The sequence below is a fragment of the Ascaphus truei genome, chromosome 2 (assembly GCF_040206685.1).
Source record: "Ascaphus truei isolate aAscTru1 chromosome 2, aAscTru1.hap1, whole genome shotgun sequence".
In the NCBI taxonomy this organism is placed as follows: Eukaryota; Metazoa; Chordata; class Amphibia; order Anura; family Ascaphidae; genus Ascaphus; species Ascaphus truei.
In genome coordinates, this window is record NC_134484.1 from 340,878,876 (window position 1) to 340,899,752 (window position 20,877).

The 20,877-nt window shown below is 42.0% G+C and overlaps 1 protein-coding gene across 2 annotated transcripts in view; it reads right to left on the minus strand.

Moving 5' to 3' along the window:
• CNTNAP2 (contactin associated protein 2) overlaps positions 1-20,877 on the minus strand; it is a 1,988,831-nt gene that overhangs the window by 959,377 nt on the left and 1,008,577 nt on the right. For both annotated transcript variants that reach the window (XM_075586746.1, XM_075586748.1), the window contains 2 exons: positions 16,035-16,219; positions 9,920-10,063 (listed from right to left, as the gene is read on the minus strand). In XM_075586746.1, the coding sequence (XP_075442861.1) occupies positions 9,920-10,063; positions 16,035-16,219 (329 nt within the window). The remainder of the gene's footprint in view (positions 1-9,919; positions 10,064-16,034; positions 16,220-20,877) is intronic.

Below are 20,877 nucleotides of genomic sequence, written 5' to 3' on the forward strand. Positions count from 1 at the left end.
GGAGAAGCCCATGCCAGCACCTCGTCGATGAGAAGAGCCACGATATAGCCGACCCTGGAGACAGAAGAGACAAAACGAGAGGGCGAGAGTCGAAATTGGATGAGGCATTAGTTAAGGAAGCCCCTACATCCTTGGGGATCCCCAGCATAGTGTTTGGGAGCCGGAATACGAGGTTCCAAAGCAAACGGAGGTGCTGGAAAGGCGGTTGCGGAGCCTGTGGAAGCCACGGCTGAAGGTTCCCGACTGAGAGCTCGGACTTGAACGGTAAGGGAATGAAGGCTTTGCTGTAACGTATCCATTCGCCTATCAGCTTGTTCCAGATTAGTCTCTAGCCTGGTGAAGAGATTTGTATGGGCATTTAAAGTACGCTTCACCTCAGCGGGGTCCATGTTTGTAGGGCTGAGCATAATGTCAGGACGTGCTCACCACAAACGAGACGGGACCGCGGGATAGGATATAACGCCACCCACAGCCACGAGGGCACGTCTTGAGAGTAGAGTGGTCTGGGAGTCCGGATCGGGGCAGGAGAGGTACGGATGGTAGAGGGTGATGTTTGCCAAGTCCGGGGTTAGAGAGAAGGACGTAATCGTTTACCGTTTGCCGGGTTCGGGATGCCAGAGGTGCGGAGAGTCGTTTTGCCGTATGCCGAGTTCGGGATGCCAGAGGTGCGGGTAGTCATAGCGGAAGCCGGTTCGGTACACGAGGAAGACTGCAAAACAAGACAGGACAAGACAGGACTAGGGAGGCAGAGAGTGGTGAGAACAACTGGTTCTATGCTCAGCCAACGAGTCAGTAACACTGTAGGGTATATATAGGAGAGAGGGTCCAATAGCAGCGCAGCAAGGTGGGGGTGTGTGGAAGGGCCAGGCTACGGCAGGGATAGGTCCAGCATGAGTCCCAGGGGAGGAGCCATAAAGCCCAGTAGTAAGACTGCATTTGATTGCAGCAATAGTTTGAGGTGCTGTGCCTTTAAAGGGTTGGTGCGGCTCCGTGTGGCCGCGCCTCCATGTAGCTGCGCTTGCGGGCGCGTGACCTGGCATACCCGCCGGCCCAACAGTAGAAGAAGAGCATTGGCGTGTGCGCGCGCGCCCACGTGGAGCTGCGATCGGCGTTCTGGAGAGAGGCTGCCTGCGTGCCGCGGGGGGACCCGGCGGAGCTGCAGGTGAGTGGGGAGCACGCCGAGAGCAGTGTGACTCCAGACCCTTACACCCCCACACTCAATTCTCCCTCCCCTTACACTCCATAACCCCCCTCCCAACACAACACTCAATAATCTCACCCCTCCCCTCACTCATTAACAACCTCCGCACACAATAACACTGATTTCCCCTAGGAGCCGTGCCAATCCTGTGGGCGGATGCAGAAGTTGTGCCCGACTTCCTGGAGGACCCAACTTCCGGCGTCGACCAGCGTGCACGAGGGTGCGTTTTAGAGCGAAGGCTGGGCCGCAGCTAGGGAGAGTCTACAGTAAGTATTTCTTTTCTATCTTCTTTTTCTTCTTACTTTCATGAAAGATGTCTTCTTCCTTATAACCTTCTTCGTTCAGTCACTGGATGTGGCCTCTACAGTTACTTCTGGCTTTCTGAGAGGGCCTATCCTTATATAGAGCCTAACATCCCATGGTACATTAACCAATCCGGTTGGTTGAAGTAACTTGTGATGTCAGGCTTTCTGGGACTGTATTCATTTTAGCTGGGCAGACACAAAAAATAGAGACTGGTATACACCAGACCCAGAAGAGCCAGTGATCCAGTAAAAAGCCCCCTACGTAACAGCACTCAATATCACTATAATGTATAATAAGTATGGTTTGAGGAAAAGAAGCACGGAACTAAGAACATCCAATATGGTATGTGATATGATGTAGATATACTAAAAACACTTTAATAGTAATATAAAAATAATACAAAATGGGTTATTAAAAACTCCCTGTTGCACAAGAGGCTTTAAAAGGTGAAGCAATGCATGGTAGCAAAGCCAATACCCCGGGAGGGTGTAATGACTGGGCTGGGTAGCCCAACAAAAATAGAAATTGAGCCTATTGAAAGGAAAGGGGCTTCTAAACAAACTCCCCCCTCCCACGACCACGCTACAATTGTACACTATATTAAAGAGAATGCACACACTTCAAGTAAGTATATGAGTGTAACGTGACAGGGTCACTGTAGGTATATCAATGAAAAGGCACTAATGTGTCAATAGGTTCATAAGAGCCTTGGTACCTAATCCCTTAAATCACTAATAGAATATGAGCCTACTAGGAAGAAGGGAGCTAATAGTTCCACTCCCCCCTCCCATGACCAAGCTACAATTTATATCTATGTTACTGTGATTGAAAACATGATAGTGACTGAATAGACATGTATGGTAACATAGCTGCTGTGGATGTAGTTAGGTGGTTAAAAAGCACGTATGGTGTCTATGGTCTAACTGCAATAACCCCAGATGGTACATAAAGGGGAAAACAGTTACTGCTCGCAAAGGTAGGCAAGTGCAGGTAAAAACCACTGTAATACTTGCGAAACCAGTAGAGTGTGGAAGGTAATCTTTAGTCCTATGGTTTCAGCGAGACTCAATCTCAAACTCAGTATGCTGTTTGGGAAAAAGTGCTTCCACCAGCACTATAATGCCCGTGAGAGTTTAGCAGCAATCCCAATGGCCGTTTCCCTTTGGCGCTTTTTCAAGGGATGTAAAGATAGTGAGCCGATCGTAATGATTTAACTGTGAAGGGAGGGGGCTCGGTGAAGCGCCCTCCAATTGCCATGCTAGTGGGCAGAGCCGAAATGACGTAACGGCTAGCTGTACTAAGCCCAATCCTGCTGCGTGATAGGTTAGACAGTGAGCCAATCACCTGTCAGCAATATATCTCTAGAAATGAAGCATGCACAGTAGTAACAACTCAGTAGAGATTGTGAAAACATACTAAGACCTGTATAAAGGCTATTACAGTATTAACTGAGCGGCTGTCATAGATGAAATACCGGAGAACATGTCCTACACCAATACAAATGTGCTAAAGCACCAGAAACAAGTATAGCAGTGTAGAGGAATAAAAGTGTACAGATGGACAGTACAACAGAAAAGGGGTAAATAAAAGCCCCTCATTAAGACGCTTGGGGCATAAGGTCTGCAGATCATAGATCCCCCTGCATTCTCTCTACTGGAGGATCTTGTCCCAATCACTCTGTCTTTGGCCGATACTAAGATGGTCTATACCAAAGAATTTTAAGACTTGCATTTTGCTGAAATGTGCCTCATGAATATGCCTCGCTACAGGTGTCTCCAGGTGGTTCCGGACTGACCCCACGTGTTCCAAAACCCAACGGCTGAGCTGACGGTGGGTTTAGCCCACGTATTTTTTCCTGCAGTCACATGAGGCCATATAAATTACCCCTTTACTGGTACAATTAATAAAGGTCCCAATGGTAAACTGCTTGAGTCATTCCAATTATGGAACCTATTTTGCTAGCAGCATGAAAGAGCAAACATTACACTTCACATATTTAAATTATTCTTTTTGTTTGCTCACCAGCCCGTCTTAGATGTCAGTGTGGTATAGTGACTGTGAACGAGCAAATCTTTAATATTCCTTGCCCTTCTGCTAACTAATTGTAACCCTGCTTCCCCCCTTCCCCCAGACTCTACGGTGGTGTTTAGGGTGCATGAGGACGGATTACATGCGGTGTGGTGCGTACCTGTGAGGAACAGGAGGGCCTGAGCTTCCCGCGATGTTGTGGGGGAGCCAGGACCGGGCTTCTGGGGTGGTAGCCTCCATGATCTCTTAGTGGTGCAGCGCCTCCATCTTCTATACTCCCAGGAATATGGGACAGGACCGGTATAGAAGAACCCCTTGGGTCCCAGGGTAGTACTTTCCAAGTCACACACAGTCTTTGATGATAATGAATAGTCTCTTTTATTGACAGAGCAACAATATCCCAACGATAGTGGCTTCCAACAGCCGCATCAACAATAGCCAGGACGGGTTATACGCCGCTTACCTTCCCTCCAAGTCGCTCCTCCGGCAGGATGGTCTGGGCTAGGGCTTCAATACCCCGTGGCCCACCCCCGAGGTTAGCCTCGTGGTGGGGCTTGGATTCTCCCCATCACCCCCGGCAGTGGGGTGAGGGCATTGGTCCACCAAGTCTATAATTCTATCAGCTCTACTAAAGGACGCTGAATCTTTCCACTCTTCTCTCTCCTGCACTCTGCGCAGGAGAGACCGTGGCCTCCTCCAAATCCTCGGACCGATCCGCAGGATTTCTTGACTCATAGCATATTAACTGCACTGCATACTCCCGGCATAACTAACCGGCAAATCCAGACTCTCGCTATCACTATTAACTCTCTACTCTACTCACCGGAGTTGGCTGCTAAATATAGAGCTAGCCCCGCCCCTCGTGATGTCAACAGGACCTCCCCTATTGCTCACGCCTGCAGCAGAGTCGAGGCCTGCGTCTACCATTCAGGATAGGGCTATGAAGGGGGAAAACCCATGATGATTACTGGTGCCTGATCTTAACAGGGCTTACCACAGCAGAAGGAAGATAGGTATAGCCTGTGCTGTTTACAGGGGGCTACATAATATTGCTCAAGGTTTTAATACTGAACACAAATCCTCATAAGCGAATAGAAAATGCTAATGTTTCTGAACTATTCGTGAGGTCTGAGATCACCAGTTATTATAGTTCCCAACAAATCTTATAGTTTTAGATTGCTGGGATCTATGTTGTGTAGACCGTAACAGGTCCTGCCTGTGAGTTTGCCTTGCTCGATTAAAAGCCCACTTGATGCATATAGAGCTGGACTCCCTTTCCAAAAAGTGTGTCTTCAGCTCCAAAGCCTGTTCTTTAAAGATCTTCACAGTGGTACAATTCCTGTGTAACCGCAAGAACTCACATACAGGAATGTTTTGCACTATGGTGCGTGGTAAATTGACTGTTGGTGGCAGTTCCTTTCCTGGAGGTTTTGGTTAATAATTTACCTTCAATATCTCTGTAAATAGTGATATACAGGAAATTAATGGAATATTTTTGCACCTGGCTGGTTAATTTAAGGTTCAACTCATTGCAGTTGAGAAGGGCGAGGAATATTAAAGATTTGCTCATTCACAGTCACTATACCACACCGATTTCTAAGACATTGCTGGCGAGCAAATACTTGTTTCTGGTGCTTTAGCACATTTTTATTTGTAGGACATGTTCTCCGGTATTTCATCTATGACAGCTGCTCAGTAAATATTGAAATAACCTTTATACAGGTCTTAGTATGTTTTCACTATCTCTACTGAGTTGTTACTACTGCACATGCTCCATTTCTAGAGATACACTGGCGACACACTTTATTGAAGTGTGGCCAGTTCCGCAAGCCGGGAGATTTCCCGGCTTGCAAGTGGCATCCCCTCGGCGTGCCGCGGGTCACCGATGCGCGGTCACGCGTCATCGGGTGCCTGCACCCCCTGCACGCGCGTCCAGGGCTCCCCGAGGGAGCCCTGGTGTCTCGCGATGTGGGGGACGGCGGCAGGGGGTTCCGGGGGACCCGGCGGACCCGGAGAGGAGAGGGGGAAGCCGCGATCGGCGGGCCTCTCCTCCGCTGCTTCGGCGCGCGCCCGGCACCCTCCGGCGCGCGCCAGGTAACTGCTGCGGCCGAGAACGGGCAAATGCTCGAATAAACTCGGCCGCAGCAGTATATACTGCTGACCGGTGATTGGCTCACCAAACACGCAGCAGGATTGGGCTTAGCCATTACGGCTCCGCAAACTAGCATGGCGATTGGAGGGTGCTTCGCCGAGCCCCCTCCCTGCGCTGTTAAATCGTTACAAGAAGCCCACTATCTTTACATCCCTTGAAAAATGCCAAAGCGAAACGGCCGTCGAGATTGATGCTAAACTCTCACAGGCACCACTGTGCTATTGGAAGCACTTTTTCACAAGCAGCATACTGAGCTCGAGAGTCTAGCTGAAACCACGGGACTAAAGATTACCTCCACATGTACCATCTGGGGTTATTGCAGTTAGACCATAGTCACCATACATGCTTTTTAGCCACCTAACTACATCCACAGCAGCTATGTTACCACACATGTCTATTCAGTCATTATCATGTGTTCAATCACAGTAACATAGATATAAATTGTAGCTTGGTCATGGGAGGGGGGAGTTGAACTATTAGCTCCATTCCTCCTGGCAGGCTCATATTCTATTAGTGATTGAAGGGTTTATGTACCCAGACTCTTATGAACCTATTGGCATATTAGTGCCTTTTCATTGATATACCTACAGTGATCCTGTCACGTTACACTCATATATACTTACTTGAAGTGTGTGCATTCTCTTTAATATAGTTTACAATTGTAGCGTGGGCGTGGGAGGGGGGAGTTTGTTTAAAAGCTCCTTTTACTCTCAGTAGGCTCAATTTCTATTTTTGTTGGGCTACCCAGTCCAGTCATTACCCCCTCCCGGGGTATTGGCTTTGCTACTGTGCATTGCTTCACCTTTTGAAGCCTCTTGTGCAACAGGGAGTTTTTAATACCCCATTTTTTATTATTGTTATATTACTATTAAAGTGTTTTTAGTTTATCTACATCATATCACATACCATATTGGATGTTCTTAGTTATGTGCTTCTTTTCCTCATACAGTACCATACATATTATACATAATAGTAATATCAAGTGCTGTTACGTAGGGGGCTTTTTACTGGCCCTTCTGCGTCTGGTGTATACCAGTCTCTCTTTTTGTGTCTGTCTTGCCATCCTACTGCACTGTTCACTTTATTTACTGATTGTTATCATTAAGACAGAGGAGTGCTGGTTTCATATCTGTTGTTTTGTCTTTTTAGCTGGGTTAAGTAATGAAATTTTTTTTACAGGTCAACATTGATTGCGCCGGGAGGCTGGGCCCCCCCGCTCTCCCCCCTGTCGGTGGCGCTGACCTCAGGTTAAGAAGGCAAATTATGCCTTTTTGCAGATTACACAAAGATCTGCAACAAGTTTGACAGTCAATGCAGTGTAAACAAAATGATTAATGATTTAGGACAATTAGAGCACTAGTCAAGAGTGTGGCAACTACAAGTTTACAGCAAGAAGTATAAAATAAGGCACTTGGGTCAGAAAAAATAAAAGGCAGAATACGGGATCAATTGTCAATGATTATGGAAGAAAGGGGCCTAACAGTCAATATCTCAGCTGACTTAAAAGTCAGCAATGAAACAAAGCAATGCAGAAAAACTGCAGGATTTAAGGTTGTATTAGCAGCAGATAGAGGTACTGTAATGATGCCACTGCATATATCATTGATAATAGCTCACCTAGAGTACTGTGTTCAATTCTGAAGACCATATCCCCACAAGGACATAAATAAATTAGAGATTGTGCAAAGAAAGGATACTAAAACGGTGCATGGTCATAAAACCTATCAGGAAAGACTGAGGGTCCTTAATATGTATAGCTTAGAGGGGAGAAGGGGGGGCTATAATTGAAACTTAAAACGTTTCAACAAAGTACAGGACAGAAGCATATTTCAGAGAAAGAGAAATGCTTATACAAGAGGCCATGCTCTGGAGCTGAAGGATGCAGGCTCTTGGGAAAGTACTTTTTTTTTACAGAAAGGGTGGATTCATGGCATAACAGAGGTGAAAAGGGCTAATACAGTAATGGAATTATAAAAAAATGCTATAATACAAAAGAAAAAGAGAGTCTTGTGGCACATATATCCAGAAAAGTAGAGAAAGAAAAAAGGGAGGCAAAAAAAAAGACAAAAATAGTGTGATGTTGCAAACAATAGGGTGAGTATCATACTCACTTTGGTTTCCACATCTAAATACCATGTATAAAACTCAAGAGGAATGTTTGTGGGTGAAAATCTTGTTGATTTTATATTTTTTTAATTAAACACTATTATACTATGTTAGTCTTTTTTATTTGGAAAGATGTTTAATTATAAGATAGTATATACTGTATGATACACGTGACGCTGATTTACAAAAGAGGAAGAATAAAACCATCTCATCTGATTCTCTTAAAGCTAAAAAGTGAAGAAACCAAATGTGACTATGATCAGCACCCTATGAACATTCTTGTCCCATTGTTTGCAATATCACAGTATTTTGGCTTTTTTCTACCCCTCCCCCCCGCCCCCCGTTTATTTTCTTTTTAATTTTCTATTTTTCCCTGAATATATTGTATGCGCCACAATACTCTCTCTTTTCATTGAATTACCAAAGGCACTTGGAAAACCCTTTTAACAGCTTGGGCTGCTAATTTTTTCAGGAATTTGCAAAGACTCTTTATACTACTCTTTGGGGCAGGCAAAATTATGTGTGTTCAACAATATCAAATATGACAGGGTGCCTGTGTTGCATACTGTACATACTTTGTATGTATACTGTACAGTGCACATGTGTTGCATACTGTACATACTGTGTATGTATACTGTACAGTATACATGTGTTGCATACTGTACAGTATGTCAGATATTTGTTTCCGTCACCACAATAGAAATTGACCCTGTGAGGACAGATGTTCGGGCGTACATTCAAATCATACGAATGCAATAGTGAGGGGTTATACTGTAGGGAGAGTGTTGTGGGTTATTTTATACTCTCAGATTCATTTGGTGTTAAAATCATTCTCTGTCCCAGCTATAAATACCATGAAAGATTGATGAGTGGGAGATAGGAGTTTGCCTATAAAAATCAGAATTCCACCAGGAGTACTGTTATACTGTAGCAATAACACGGGAGTTCTCATACCTTCAACCTCAAGACCTCTTAGAAATGGATCTAACATTGTCCGTTGGTAACATATACAGATATACAGTAGGTTCTCTGTTTTATTATTTTATTTTAGGAAACTGTCAGTATATATATATATATATATATATATATATATATATATATATATATATATATATATATATATATATATATATATATATATATATATATACATATACATATACAGTATAGTATATTATATATATATATATATATATATATATATATATATATATATATATATATATATACATTATATTATTTATATATATACACAGTATATTGTATGTTTTTTAACATTCCTCTTCTGTAACCCAGCACTGTACCCTTTTCATATATAAAATGTAAAATGTAATAAGTACCGTCTTTTGGCTCTAATTGAACCTAGTACCTTGTTGAAGAGATTAATCGCATTTTTCGACACATTTTGCTAAATAGTTTTTTTTGTGTTAATTATATAATTTCAGTAAACAGGGCCTAGGGCTCCGGAGGTTAAGATCTTAAATTATTCTTAGTCGTTGACTAACAGCTCGCACTACTGTGTGAAGCAGCGGAATAATGATCGCGGCATCAACCGGCAGTGGGAAATCTCTATCCGTGTATGTCCCATTTGGGAAATCAGACCCTACAGGCAGCTGTTTCGTTTTTACTGTCCCTGGATCCACTCGCTACATTTTGCTTTTCTTCCCGCGGTTCCGGGGAAAGTAAGTTTGACTACATCTCTATAATATATCATTGCCGTTGGTGCACTTGGAGAATTTTTGCTTTTGCGTTTAGCATGATCTTGTTGCATACCCACATAATGTACAGATATAGCATTTTTCTTTTGTACTGCTGTAGGGAAAATAAATTCATAAGGCAGGATTAATGGCTGCCTACTATTTTTCTATAAATAAAGCCCGACACCATTGTATTTTGTTATAGAAACATCAGCAGTGTATCGATGCCAAAATAAAAGCATGGAAATCCAATGCTATTCTTAGCTGTTTCTTAGCAGGCGGTACATTGCATGCCTTCCTGACTTTAAAGAAAAGTTGTATTATTAAATAAACTAAACCGAAGCAATTTGCATGACGCTGTATATACTGTAGTATTCTATCTTGAATCAGAGAACATGTTCACTCATGTTAAGGCCAAGAATGTCCTACCGCATTATATGGGTCCATCTTTTTCCTCCTGGCAAGGTCAGTGATGTTAATCCCATTGTAGTTGATGCTCTCCATGCAACCTTTGAATTTTGTTCTGCTGCTTGAGCTTGGCTTTCCAGAGAAAGGCATGCCTCCAAAGGTCAACTGTGAAAAACAAGATAATATATAAAATAAGTACAACTGCCTGATAAACAAATACATTAATGTGGGTTTTTTTTTTTACAGGCTTTTAGGGATCAAGTCATTGGATTTTATCGGCTTTTAAGATGGAGGTTGTAGTCATTCTCAGTTAAGTTTTAATACATTTAATGTCCATACAGTAAATTAGATTAATAAATAAGTGAGACAGAGCATACAGGCATACCTCGCATTAACATACGCAATGGGTCCAGAGCATGTATGTAAAGCGAAAATGTACTTAATGTGAAGCACTAACTTTTTTCCACTTATCGATGCATGTACTGTACTGCAATCGTCCTATACGTGCATAACTGATGTAAATAACGCATTTGTAACAGGCTCTATAGTCTCTCCGCTTGCGCACAGCTTCGGTACAGGTAGGGAGCCGGTATTGCTGTTCAGGACGTGCTGACAGGCGCATGCGCAAGCTGCCTTTTGCCTATTGGGCGATATGTCCTTACTCGCGAGTGTACTTAAAGTGAGTGTCCTTAAAGCGGGGTATGCATGTTTAGTACAAACTCCAGGTCCTATCCACCATTAGTTGCTCTGTTCACTGAGTTATGTATCTTATTTATTTTCTAACAAATATTAGGAACCTGTACAGATTTGCAGCTTTTCGATTTTATACATTATGTACTGTATATTATTCACTATCTGAATATGAACTGACAACGTATAACTACACTGTTACTCCCTGAGACACGGAGACGTTATACATTGTATTTATATACTGTACAGTATTAACAGCTCGCAAATGTGTTCTGCTATCTATTGTCTCAACCTGGTTTACTGTACATGTTCATATCCCAGACTTGTGAAACAGAAAAATAAATGACTACCTGTTGTTAGTGAGAAAACACAACTGATCCCTCATTATAACACACAAAAAGAAAATTTCATTTTTTTACAGGAGTTACTAAGAATGGTACTGAAGTTAAAATTTCATGGGGAAGTACTTGCAATTAAAAGTTTTAATTAAGGTGCACAAAGGCAAAGCATAATTCATGTGGAAACAAATTCGTTTCCATTATAATATGTCTTAGGCATTTAATTATTACAGTAGGTGGAAAACATTGCCAGGGGAAAATAGTTGTAACTTTACCATCTCTAAGAATCAAATAGAAAATATGATTAATAAAACATAGGAATTATACAATGCAAGTAAATCATATGGAGTTCTGGACAAGAATAAGCCAAAAAGTGCCAATAACTCAATCATAGCAAATTAGAAAAAAATATATATCCTACTCCTAACTATATCTATACTAATATATAAAAAACATATCTGAATTGTCTGTCTGCAAGCAATCCTGTGTTATGTGTATTTTTAGTTGTAGTCTTTAGTCTAGTCTTAATTAAATTAACTTACACTAACACTTAGGCATGACAAGACCCTGTTGAAAAAAACATCTGTGTTAATATGCCTCACATGCTAATTAAGGTGGTTGGGCTGAAATAAATTCTGTCAGGTGACTTATTAGGCCTTTATAAGTGCAACCAGAGCAGCCCTAGCTGTGAAAAGCAGCCCAAGATTCAAAGTGGCCCAGTTTTAAGTGGCATGGTCGAGTTTAACAGGGAGTTCAGCAGGAGGGAAACAAGGGGGCTACAGAACACCTACGGACCCTCAATCCTGGATGTGAACTACGCTGGAAAGGTGGACATTTTCTATCCCAGACCACACATCTCAGCACTTAACTACTGCTGTCATGATGCGGCTACTATTTATATTTGCTCTGACCTCGCTTCTTTTCAAAATAAACATTTCTTTCTACCAGCCCCATGTCGCCAACTCTATTCATATATCTCCATCTTCTTTACCCCTCAATAAAAAACACCCACACAAATCCTCTATTCACACGCTCTATCTACTCCTTCCTGCTTCTGGGGATCTCCCTGAAGCCAGACATACACAACTGATCTCACCTAGGCCTCCCTGCCATCTCTTCCCTTTAAATGGTGTTAACCTTTTCATTTAACACGGAGTAACCTTAAAACTTGCCCCACAAATCAAGCATCCCAATAGCCTGCACTCATGGCTATTGTCCCACAGTCACTTATACCACCCATTGTGGCCAAGCACACCCATCTACAGCACTTATTCCCTCACCTGCTGTCTCTGTAAATTTCCCCTCAAACCTCTTAGATTGTAAGCTCTTCAGAGCAAGGATTTCCTTTCCCATTGTCTGATTTTTGCTGCACTTATTGTATTTTTAAAATTCCCCCTACTGTATTCTTTGTGAAGCGCTGAGTACACTTTTGGCGCTATATAAATAAAGACATACAATACAATACAATATAGATTGGTGAATTTTTGGGGCGGATTTTGATCCGCAGTGGAACGGCCGGTTCCTTTGGTCCGCTAATCAATCTCAAAAAGGGCGATTCGTGTTTTGCAATTTTTTATTATTATTGCCAATACACTCAGCGGATTCCGCAATCCATTTACAAATTTGTAGAACCCAATTCGCAGATTCAGCAATCCGGTGGTGGATTTGTGGTATTCAATCCACGGAGATATTCTTAAGAATTCGCCAATGGATTGCTGAATCCGTGAATTGTATTCTACAAATCCGCCAATGGATTGTTTCCAATAGCGTATTTTTATGAATCCGCGCGAATGAAAACCGACCAAATCCGTCCGTGGATTTTAAACCGCTAAATGAATTTTGGGGATAAAATGCGAGACAATCTGTGAAACGCCCATCTCTACTTCTAACCGTACTGTGAATCCTAAATCTAATGTGACACCTAACCTCTCTAGCAAATGCTAACCCTATAACAACTCTGATCTTAACTCTAGAACCAATCTTAATTTCAAAGAAGACAAGTGGAATTAGCTACACACTACCCCGTGATCACCACAGAACATAACTGCGAAAAAAATGAATATGGTGGGTACTCTCAGTGGTGGATTACCCATTAGGCAAGTTAGGCCTGGGCCTAGCACAGCAACATTTTGGGGTGGCAAAAATGTGTGGCCCCATACACTTTTGCTGCACTCTTAGGCCTATCGGGCCTGATGGGAAGTCCCTTTGCTGTTGCGGCAGCCTTCTTGCCCCCTCCTCCTTATTAACCGCAGCGTCAAATGATGCCTCGGAAATCACCAACGTGACATCACACGGCGTCTCATTGCCATGGCAATGCAAAGTTGCGGCATCAGATGATGTTATGACATCGTGTTACATGACAATGCGACGCCACGCGATGTCACGTTGATGACGTCTGCAGCTTCATTTCATACTGTGGTTCAGAAGGAGGTAAGGGGAGGCAACAACAGCTAAGTGACTTGCCATCAGGCCTGATAGGTCAAGAGCACAGCAAAACTGTGGGCATTTGAAAATCCGCCGCTGGGCATTCTTCTACTAAATCACAAGTAGATACAGTATCGAGTGAGGAGCTTGAACAGGTATAATGGAAATCCATGATCCCATCCAGTTAAACTAAACCTTCGTCAGCTGCAAAAAACCTGACCAAGGTTTGCCCTGTAACGTTGTACTTTTGTTTCTGGAACATTACTGTCCATGAACAAATATCTTATATTAATGTCAAGTGGGCTGCTGCTGCGACTATCTTCTTGAGTGCTGCAGGTCTCCATGTTGTTTATTTTATGACCACAGAACAGCCAGATATCACTTATTTAAAGAAAATAAATACATTATGTAATGGAAATGTGATTTCTGGTTCAAAACCCCAATCGTTTTTTTCCCCCTGGAAACTGATTTGCAAAGTTTAGTATTGTCAGCACCAAAAATCTGCAATTTTTCAAAGCAATGACTTCAAACAGTCAATATTGTATTTGAATAACACATCACTTCAATACACATGGTCACCATTGGCATGTTGGGGCAGGTGGATGTGTTAAGAAATGTGTGGCTTGCGTTACTTTTGTTTGTTTTTCTGCATTTGTTTCCTCCATTTCCTTAAAGGTGGTATAGAAACTGTTTTAGCGCACAATTATAGTGCAAACGTGTATCCATTTCTACAACAGTATAAGTGCTCCTAACACATACTGTATAGCACGAATCACACATCCTGATACATAGACCCCCATTGGGTGAGGTCACTTGGCGTTTTACTTTAAAATGCTGTTATTACAGTATATAACTACTGTAGCAGGGAAAAAGGCATCAAGCAATAATTAAGGGTTCTACACTGTTTAAAATTATTACCCGGTAGTAATTAAATTCCTCATTTGCTTTACTGCTGTATAATATTAGAAATGTCAACACACTGGTGTAATAATCTGTGGAGATGTTTAGTTTGAAAGAGGACATACACAATCAACCTGCAGTTGTCATTATTTAGACTCATTTATAGCTGTGTTTCCTGTTTATAAATTGGTTTTGTATTAGTGTATATCTGCCCATGCAACAGATGACACATCCTATACTTCTTTCCATTGTTAGTCGTTTTAGTGCTGGATTGGTCCGCAACACTCACGGATGAAGCCAAACCAGGCGAAACTAGTTTGATGTGGACATCCCCTTTTTGGTCTTTTGGAGCCACCATACCTGTGGAGTCTGCGGATCAGCTAACCAACACTGACAAACAGCAGGGAGCTCTGCACACGGAGAGGCACAACAGATTGTGCACGAATCTGAGAAAGCATCCCATCCCCGTGGACCCAGACAAACAAGTCAGGAGTTGAGAAAAAGTGACTGAAAAGCAGCTCCAGCAAGGAAGTTTTTAAAGGACACTTGCAGCAATAGAAACCACCACAATCCATGTGATTGGTCGTTTGTAAGTGTATCTCACCTCCCTTATTTTTGTAATAAACAGTATTATGCTATGCCTCTCTCCACTTTTTAAGGTAACAGCAGAAGGAAAATAGAGGAGTATGCACTACGGGAACAAACTTTCAGGCAAGTGTCAAGTTCTCTACTTCTCTATAGATTAAAATACTGTGTCGACGCCTATTATACCACTTCTGTGTGGTGTTTTTTGTTGTTGTCTTTTTTCTACATAAGGAAGAAAAGAGCAATAAGACCACGCGCTGGAGGACAACTTTATTTTCTACCAGAGTGCACCCTCGGCAAGTCGTGATCCTGTGATCGCTCCTCGGTGATCACATGATCATGACCTCACAGATGTTAACGAAAGAGGACCCTCTTCCATTCTGATTGTGTTCACCATTCCACACCATTCCCACCTAGAAAATAATTTGTAAAGCCATTAGGTTTGTAGTATGTCATAAGGACCCTGGCATGCCGGCCTTAAGGACATACAATGTACATCTTAAAGGAACAGTCCAATCGGTGATCTTTTAGCAATTTTTTTTAGCAATGTTTTACTATAGGAACAAAAGCAGGGGGTCTCCAGAGCTGAACTCTATTAATTTCAGCTCCGAGGACCCCCTGCTTCTCGAGATACTTACCTCCAATGGGGGTGCCTGTATCTCCTGCAAGGTTAAAGCTCCCGCGTCACGCGGGCCAATAGGAAGCTGGGCCTGATGATCTCACAGCTTTCTATTGGCCCGGAGGGCATGGGAGCTTTGAAATGCCACCATTATTTTATCCCTGCTAGCAGAGCAATAGCAGCTACCGGCACCTACTATAGTAGTGTCTCCAGAAGCAGCGGGTACCCACAGCTGAAATTAATGGGGTTCCGCTCTGGAGACCTGCTGCTTCAATCCTACTGTGTGTTAAAAAATACAAAAATGTGCAAAAAAGATATCGCCTTTGGATAGCCTCTTTAAGGACACTTAAGGGGTCAATATATTCTACCACATTCTGTGATCTAAGATAGAGGAAGCAAAAAAAAGTGAATAAAAAATACATTTTTGTCATTTTCATATTCTGAAAAATCTACAGACAAAACCTAATGAGATAAACAAAATATATACTTAGAATTTTGGGATTGCATCATTAAATAACATTTTTAGAGAAGAGTTTTGCAATGAAAGTGAAATGTATCACTAATGACCCTTCTCCCTTACCTCATAATCCAAGTCCAAATAATCAAAGTCTCCATTTGTTTTAAAATGCTGCATGTGTCTGTCAAGTGTCAGGTTAATATTCCGTCCGTGGCGCTCGATGATGACAGAGTGCCAGTGATGATCATCAAGGAGACTTCCTGAAGTCACTGAGGTATGACCATAAATAGATCCATACTGATTGCTGCCTATAAGGGAAGAACATCAGAAAGAGTCATTTAATTATTAGATTACTATATTATCTATACAATCTTATAAATAAGAGGGATTCGCTTTATTTTACAAGCTGTTTTTTTTACCTGCATCTCTTCATATAGTATGCAACATTTGATCTACCCCAAATCTACATTTAGATTCAGTGGCCCAGGACATATACTTTTCCCTGACTTACTGTAACTCCAGATGCACTAAGATAATTGAATTCAGAAATAACTCCCATAATTCATTTTATTAGAATATGGATACCTGGAATTATTTCTAAATAATGGAGGTTATGTTTAAATAACAGGAGGTATTTCTAAATAGCATTTATGTGCGCTAATATAACATGAGTTATTCATAAATAGCGTGTATGTGTGCTAATATAATGGGGGTTATTTCTAAATAGCATATATGTATGCTAATATAATGGGGGCTATACATATGCCGGCCGCCTCCTTTCTGCCTGATAGGCTCGAGAGTGCAGCAATATGGGGGCAGACATTGTGCCACCCCAGACTCGGGCCTTATGGGAAATCTGCCACTGGGGCTATTCCTAAATATAATGTATGTGTGCTAATGTACATTAACACAAGTTATTCATAAATAGCATGTATGTGTGCTAATGTACAGTAACACAAGTTATTCCTAAATAGCATGTATGTGTGCTAATGTACAGTAACACAAATTATTCCTAAATAGCATGTATGTGTGCTAATGTACAGTAACACAAATTATTCCTAAATAGCATGTATGTGTGCTAATGTACATTAACACAAGTTATTCATAAATAGCATGTATGTGTGCTATGTACAGTAACACAAGTTATTCCTAAATAGCATGTATGTGTGCTAATGTACAGTAACACAAATTATTCCTAAATAGCATGTATGTGTGCTAATGTACAGTAACACAAATTATTCATAAATAGCATGTATGTGTGCTAATGTACAGTAACACAAGTTATTCCTAAATAGCATGTATGTGTGCTAATGTACAGTAACACAAGTTATTCCTAAATAGCATGTATGTGTGCTAATGTACAGTAACACAAGTTATTCCTAAATAGCATGTATGTGTGCTAATGTACATTAACACAAGTTATTCATAAATAGCATATATGTGTGCTAGTAATGTAACATGAGTTATTTCTAATTAACAGGAATTATTTCTAAATAACAGAAGATATTTCTAAATATTATGTACAATATGTGTGCTAATGTAACATGAGTTATTTCAGATAACAGTTACAGTACAGTGTATGTGAGACTCAGCGTCGGCTTGATGGCAGTGCATTCAATATGACTGCACTGAGCCCACACTTACAGAGGCCCCGCTCTTTTCCTCTGCCCAAATTTTGTAATCACGGTGTTATGTTCCCCGCTCCACCAAGGACCCAAGTCAAGAGTCAATTCTTTAGTCCTGGACCCAATGGAATGCTGCCAGCAGCACTGTGTCTGATACTGGGTAAATATACAGTATGATACTGAATAAAATATATGCATTTTTCTGATTTTGTGATAATTGAATTTGATGAATTATTGATCATTTTGTGAATCTATAAAAACTCTTACAACTTATAACAAATCTCCAAATACATTTACTTAAACTGTTTTAAATGACTAATATTGCCTAAATTAAGAACTGTATGACCTAAAACACACAGACTTATTTTCCAGCATTAACCATAACGCTGCTTAGTGAATCTGTGTGCTGAATATGATTTATGATCTAATTAGATCATTTGCATCTCTTTTAAAATAGTGGGAGTAAAAAATAATGACAATCTTAACGGAGTAAAACTGAATTAATGCCACGTTTAATTGAATTAATAAATACACCTACTGTACAAAGATGTGCAAATACGCTTACCATTGGAAGAACCTTACAACAGTTTCAAATAAACACCTCTATTGTTTCTAAGTAATGAAAGCCCAAGCGCTAAAAATACTGTTTTTTTTAATATTACCAGCTTCTTCTTTTTACAGCATGCTGGCATCAAAGTAAATTATTTCAAAAGCAAGATTTAAATAGGACTGCATCTTTTTGGAGAACTAACATGCAGTAAAATTACCGAGCCCATGCTAAATTTGAGTTAGCTGGTGTGATGGGTGCAAACATAATGCATACTCTGTCATCACTATTGCCCCTCTAAATTGCATGCGTAGCATGTGGGCACATGCTATACACTTTAATATACTATTATTTCAAAGCCACTAGCACGGGAGGCAAGGACTTTTAACACCTTTATACCTGCTGGGATCAATTCACTAGGCAAAACAAGGTAGTGCAATAAAATGTAGTTTATTCGGGTAAACCTGCGTACACACAATGAAATACAAAATACAGATAGAATACACACTTACTGGGGTCTGGGGGTGAAAACTGGCCTCAAATAGGTGCAGTTGCCTGCTTCAGAAGGCTTACCCTGACCGGGAAATCGCCCCGGGCTTCCTGGTACTCTTTTCGGGTAGAATACCTAATCACGACCACTACGTTCTATTTTGAGAACTTGGTCCACGCATCTGACTTAGCCTCAGCTAGGCAGACATTCGTAGCTCCAAAATGAAGCCGGTTGCTCTGTTATTCGCAACAGAGCAACTTTGAAAAGCCCGCCTTTGCATCACCGACTCACTAGATGGTCTTGTGCTCTGATCGGGCCATCTCCTTACATCCCTTCCGCTGAGCTATCTCCAGCATGGAAGTTGGAGCGGCGACCAATCAGAGCGTGGGAATTTTCCCACCAGCCAACCATGAGTCGGAGGCTCACCTGACTTTACCCAATCAAAGGAGGGGGTGTGCTTAGGCTCGAAAAGCCAGGCGAGCAGGAAATATGAATTGGCCAATGGGATATGCGCCTACCAGCAGCATCTTCCCCCAGCCAACGCATTGCCACCCGCTGGGCACTCTTCACCAGGTCTGGCAGTCCGAAGGTGCCCCACCGGGGTGCCCTTTGTTCTCCAGACCTGGTACTTTGCCCTTCCCCGCTCATCAAACAGTCTTCTTAACTCTGGATATCCCTTCTCTCCTTTGAACTCCGATGTCTATGCAGACATCCCAGCGCCTATGTAGCTGCCCGGGCTGACTGTATAGACATTAATACATACAGTATTAAACATTAAAACACTGGTTTAATAAACCTGTACTTCTTGGGAAACCTTATATGTGTGTGGGAAATGGGTTGGGGAACCTTGGGCTCGAAAACCAGGATTCTGGTGGACACAGTGTAGCCCCTGTGTAATTCACGTCACGTACCCGCAAATCGTGCCTTCACATCGGGGCGAATTACAGGACTACTGGTGACTTTTCCCCCAAACTCCTGCAAACAAGACAAACTCATTTTGACCCAAATATCCCACCTAAAACTTTCTTTCACGAAATCCCATGTTTACCGGATAATGGGAACATGTAAAAAACCAAACAGGTCAGGTTTTCCCTATACTTTACATTGGGCTTCCATAACCCACCACGTCTTTATGTACAGACGCGTACCCGCAAATCATACACTATTTGCGGGTAAGCTATCAGTACCACCGATATCTCTGGTCAGCAACATTTTATATAGATTTTAACTCTAGTTGCCCCAATATATAACCTTAACCTCATGCTTCCAAAGTCCCAGTCCTGCAGCTGTTTCCTATGGGGGACCCTAACCACACTTGGCATCCATAGCTTATAACCCTTCAGGAGACAGTATAATGGGAACAGAGGTACAGGGAAACATAACAAGGTGCATTGCTAGACCCAAGAGCTGACACTCTCAGCTATTTACACACAGTTTTTAGGGGCAGCCAGCCGGGCTTCACCTTTATTAGGAAGGCCGGCTACCCCCTACCATCACAGCCACTTTGAAAGCATGACCTGTACGGGCCATAGAGATCCCCTAATCTCGCTTTGAATTAAATACACACAATTCTTCTGTTGGAAAACAAAGCCACAGCGTTAATAAATCATATCAATAACTAGATGACCTTTCCAAGCTACCTGTCAGTGATCTTGAGATGAAAGTATTGCCGCAGCTCGTGATCCTCATTGCTGACACTGCTCTGAACCAACAGATGTAGTATTGATAAGGGAGAACACTCACCAAAATGAACAATCCATGAAGGGTGTAAGCCACAGTATACCAACCATTACAAACCACGTAATTGGGCTTCAGTCTTGCAAACCAACTCTGCGACAGCAAGGACATTTAACCCCTCAAACTGGCCTAGCCCCCATCCACCAAACACCAACCTGAATACCTTTGCCTGACTTTTTGGTCAAATCAGTTTTTATCAAGAACCACCGCTGCTGCCGAGTGGCCCAGATTGATCAACTTTAGTACATTCTGGTTCCAAATGTTGTAGAAATATACCCCAGCAATTCTACAACATTTTAGCCATGCTAACGAAATATCCATTTAGACTGAACTATGAAACTAAATATACATATGTAGACAAATGTATTGCAACCCGTGGGGCTCTCCCACAGGTACTGTAATATGGCATGATAGCCCTGTCCTCTTCTCAAGTGTGGCTGATTCAAAACCATGGGTGCTTCTCCGCTGGTGCATTGTGTATGTCCCAATGCAGTGCACCACTGGTTACTGATGTCTACAGCTCATTTACAGCCTCACAGCACAAAGTTGCATCTTTTGGTAGAACAC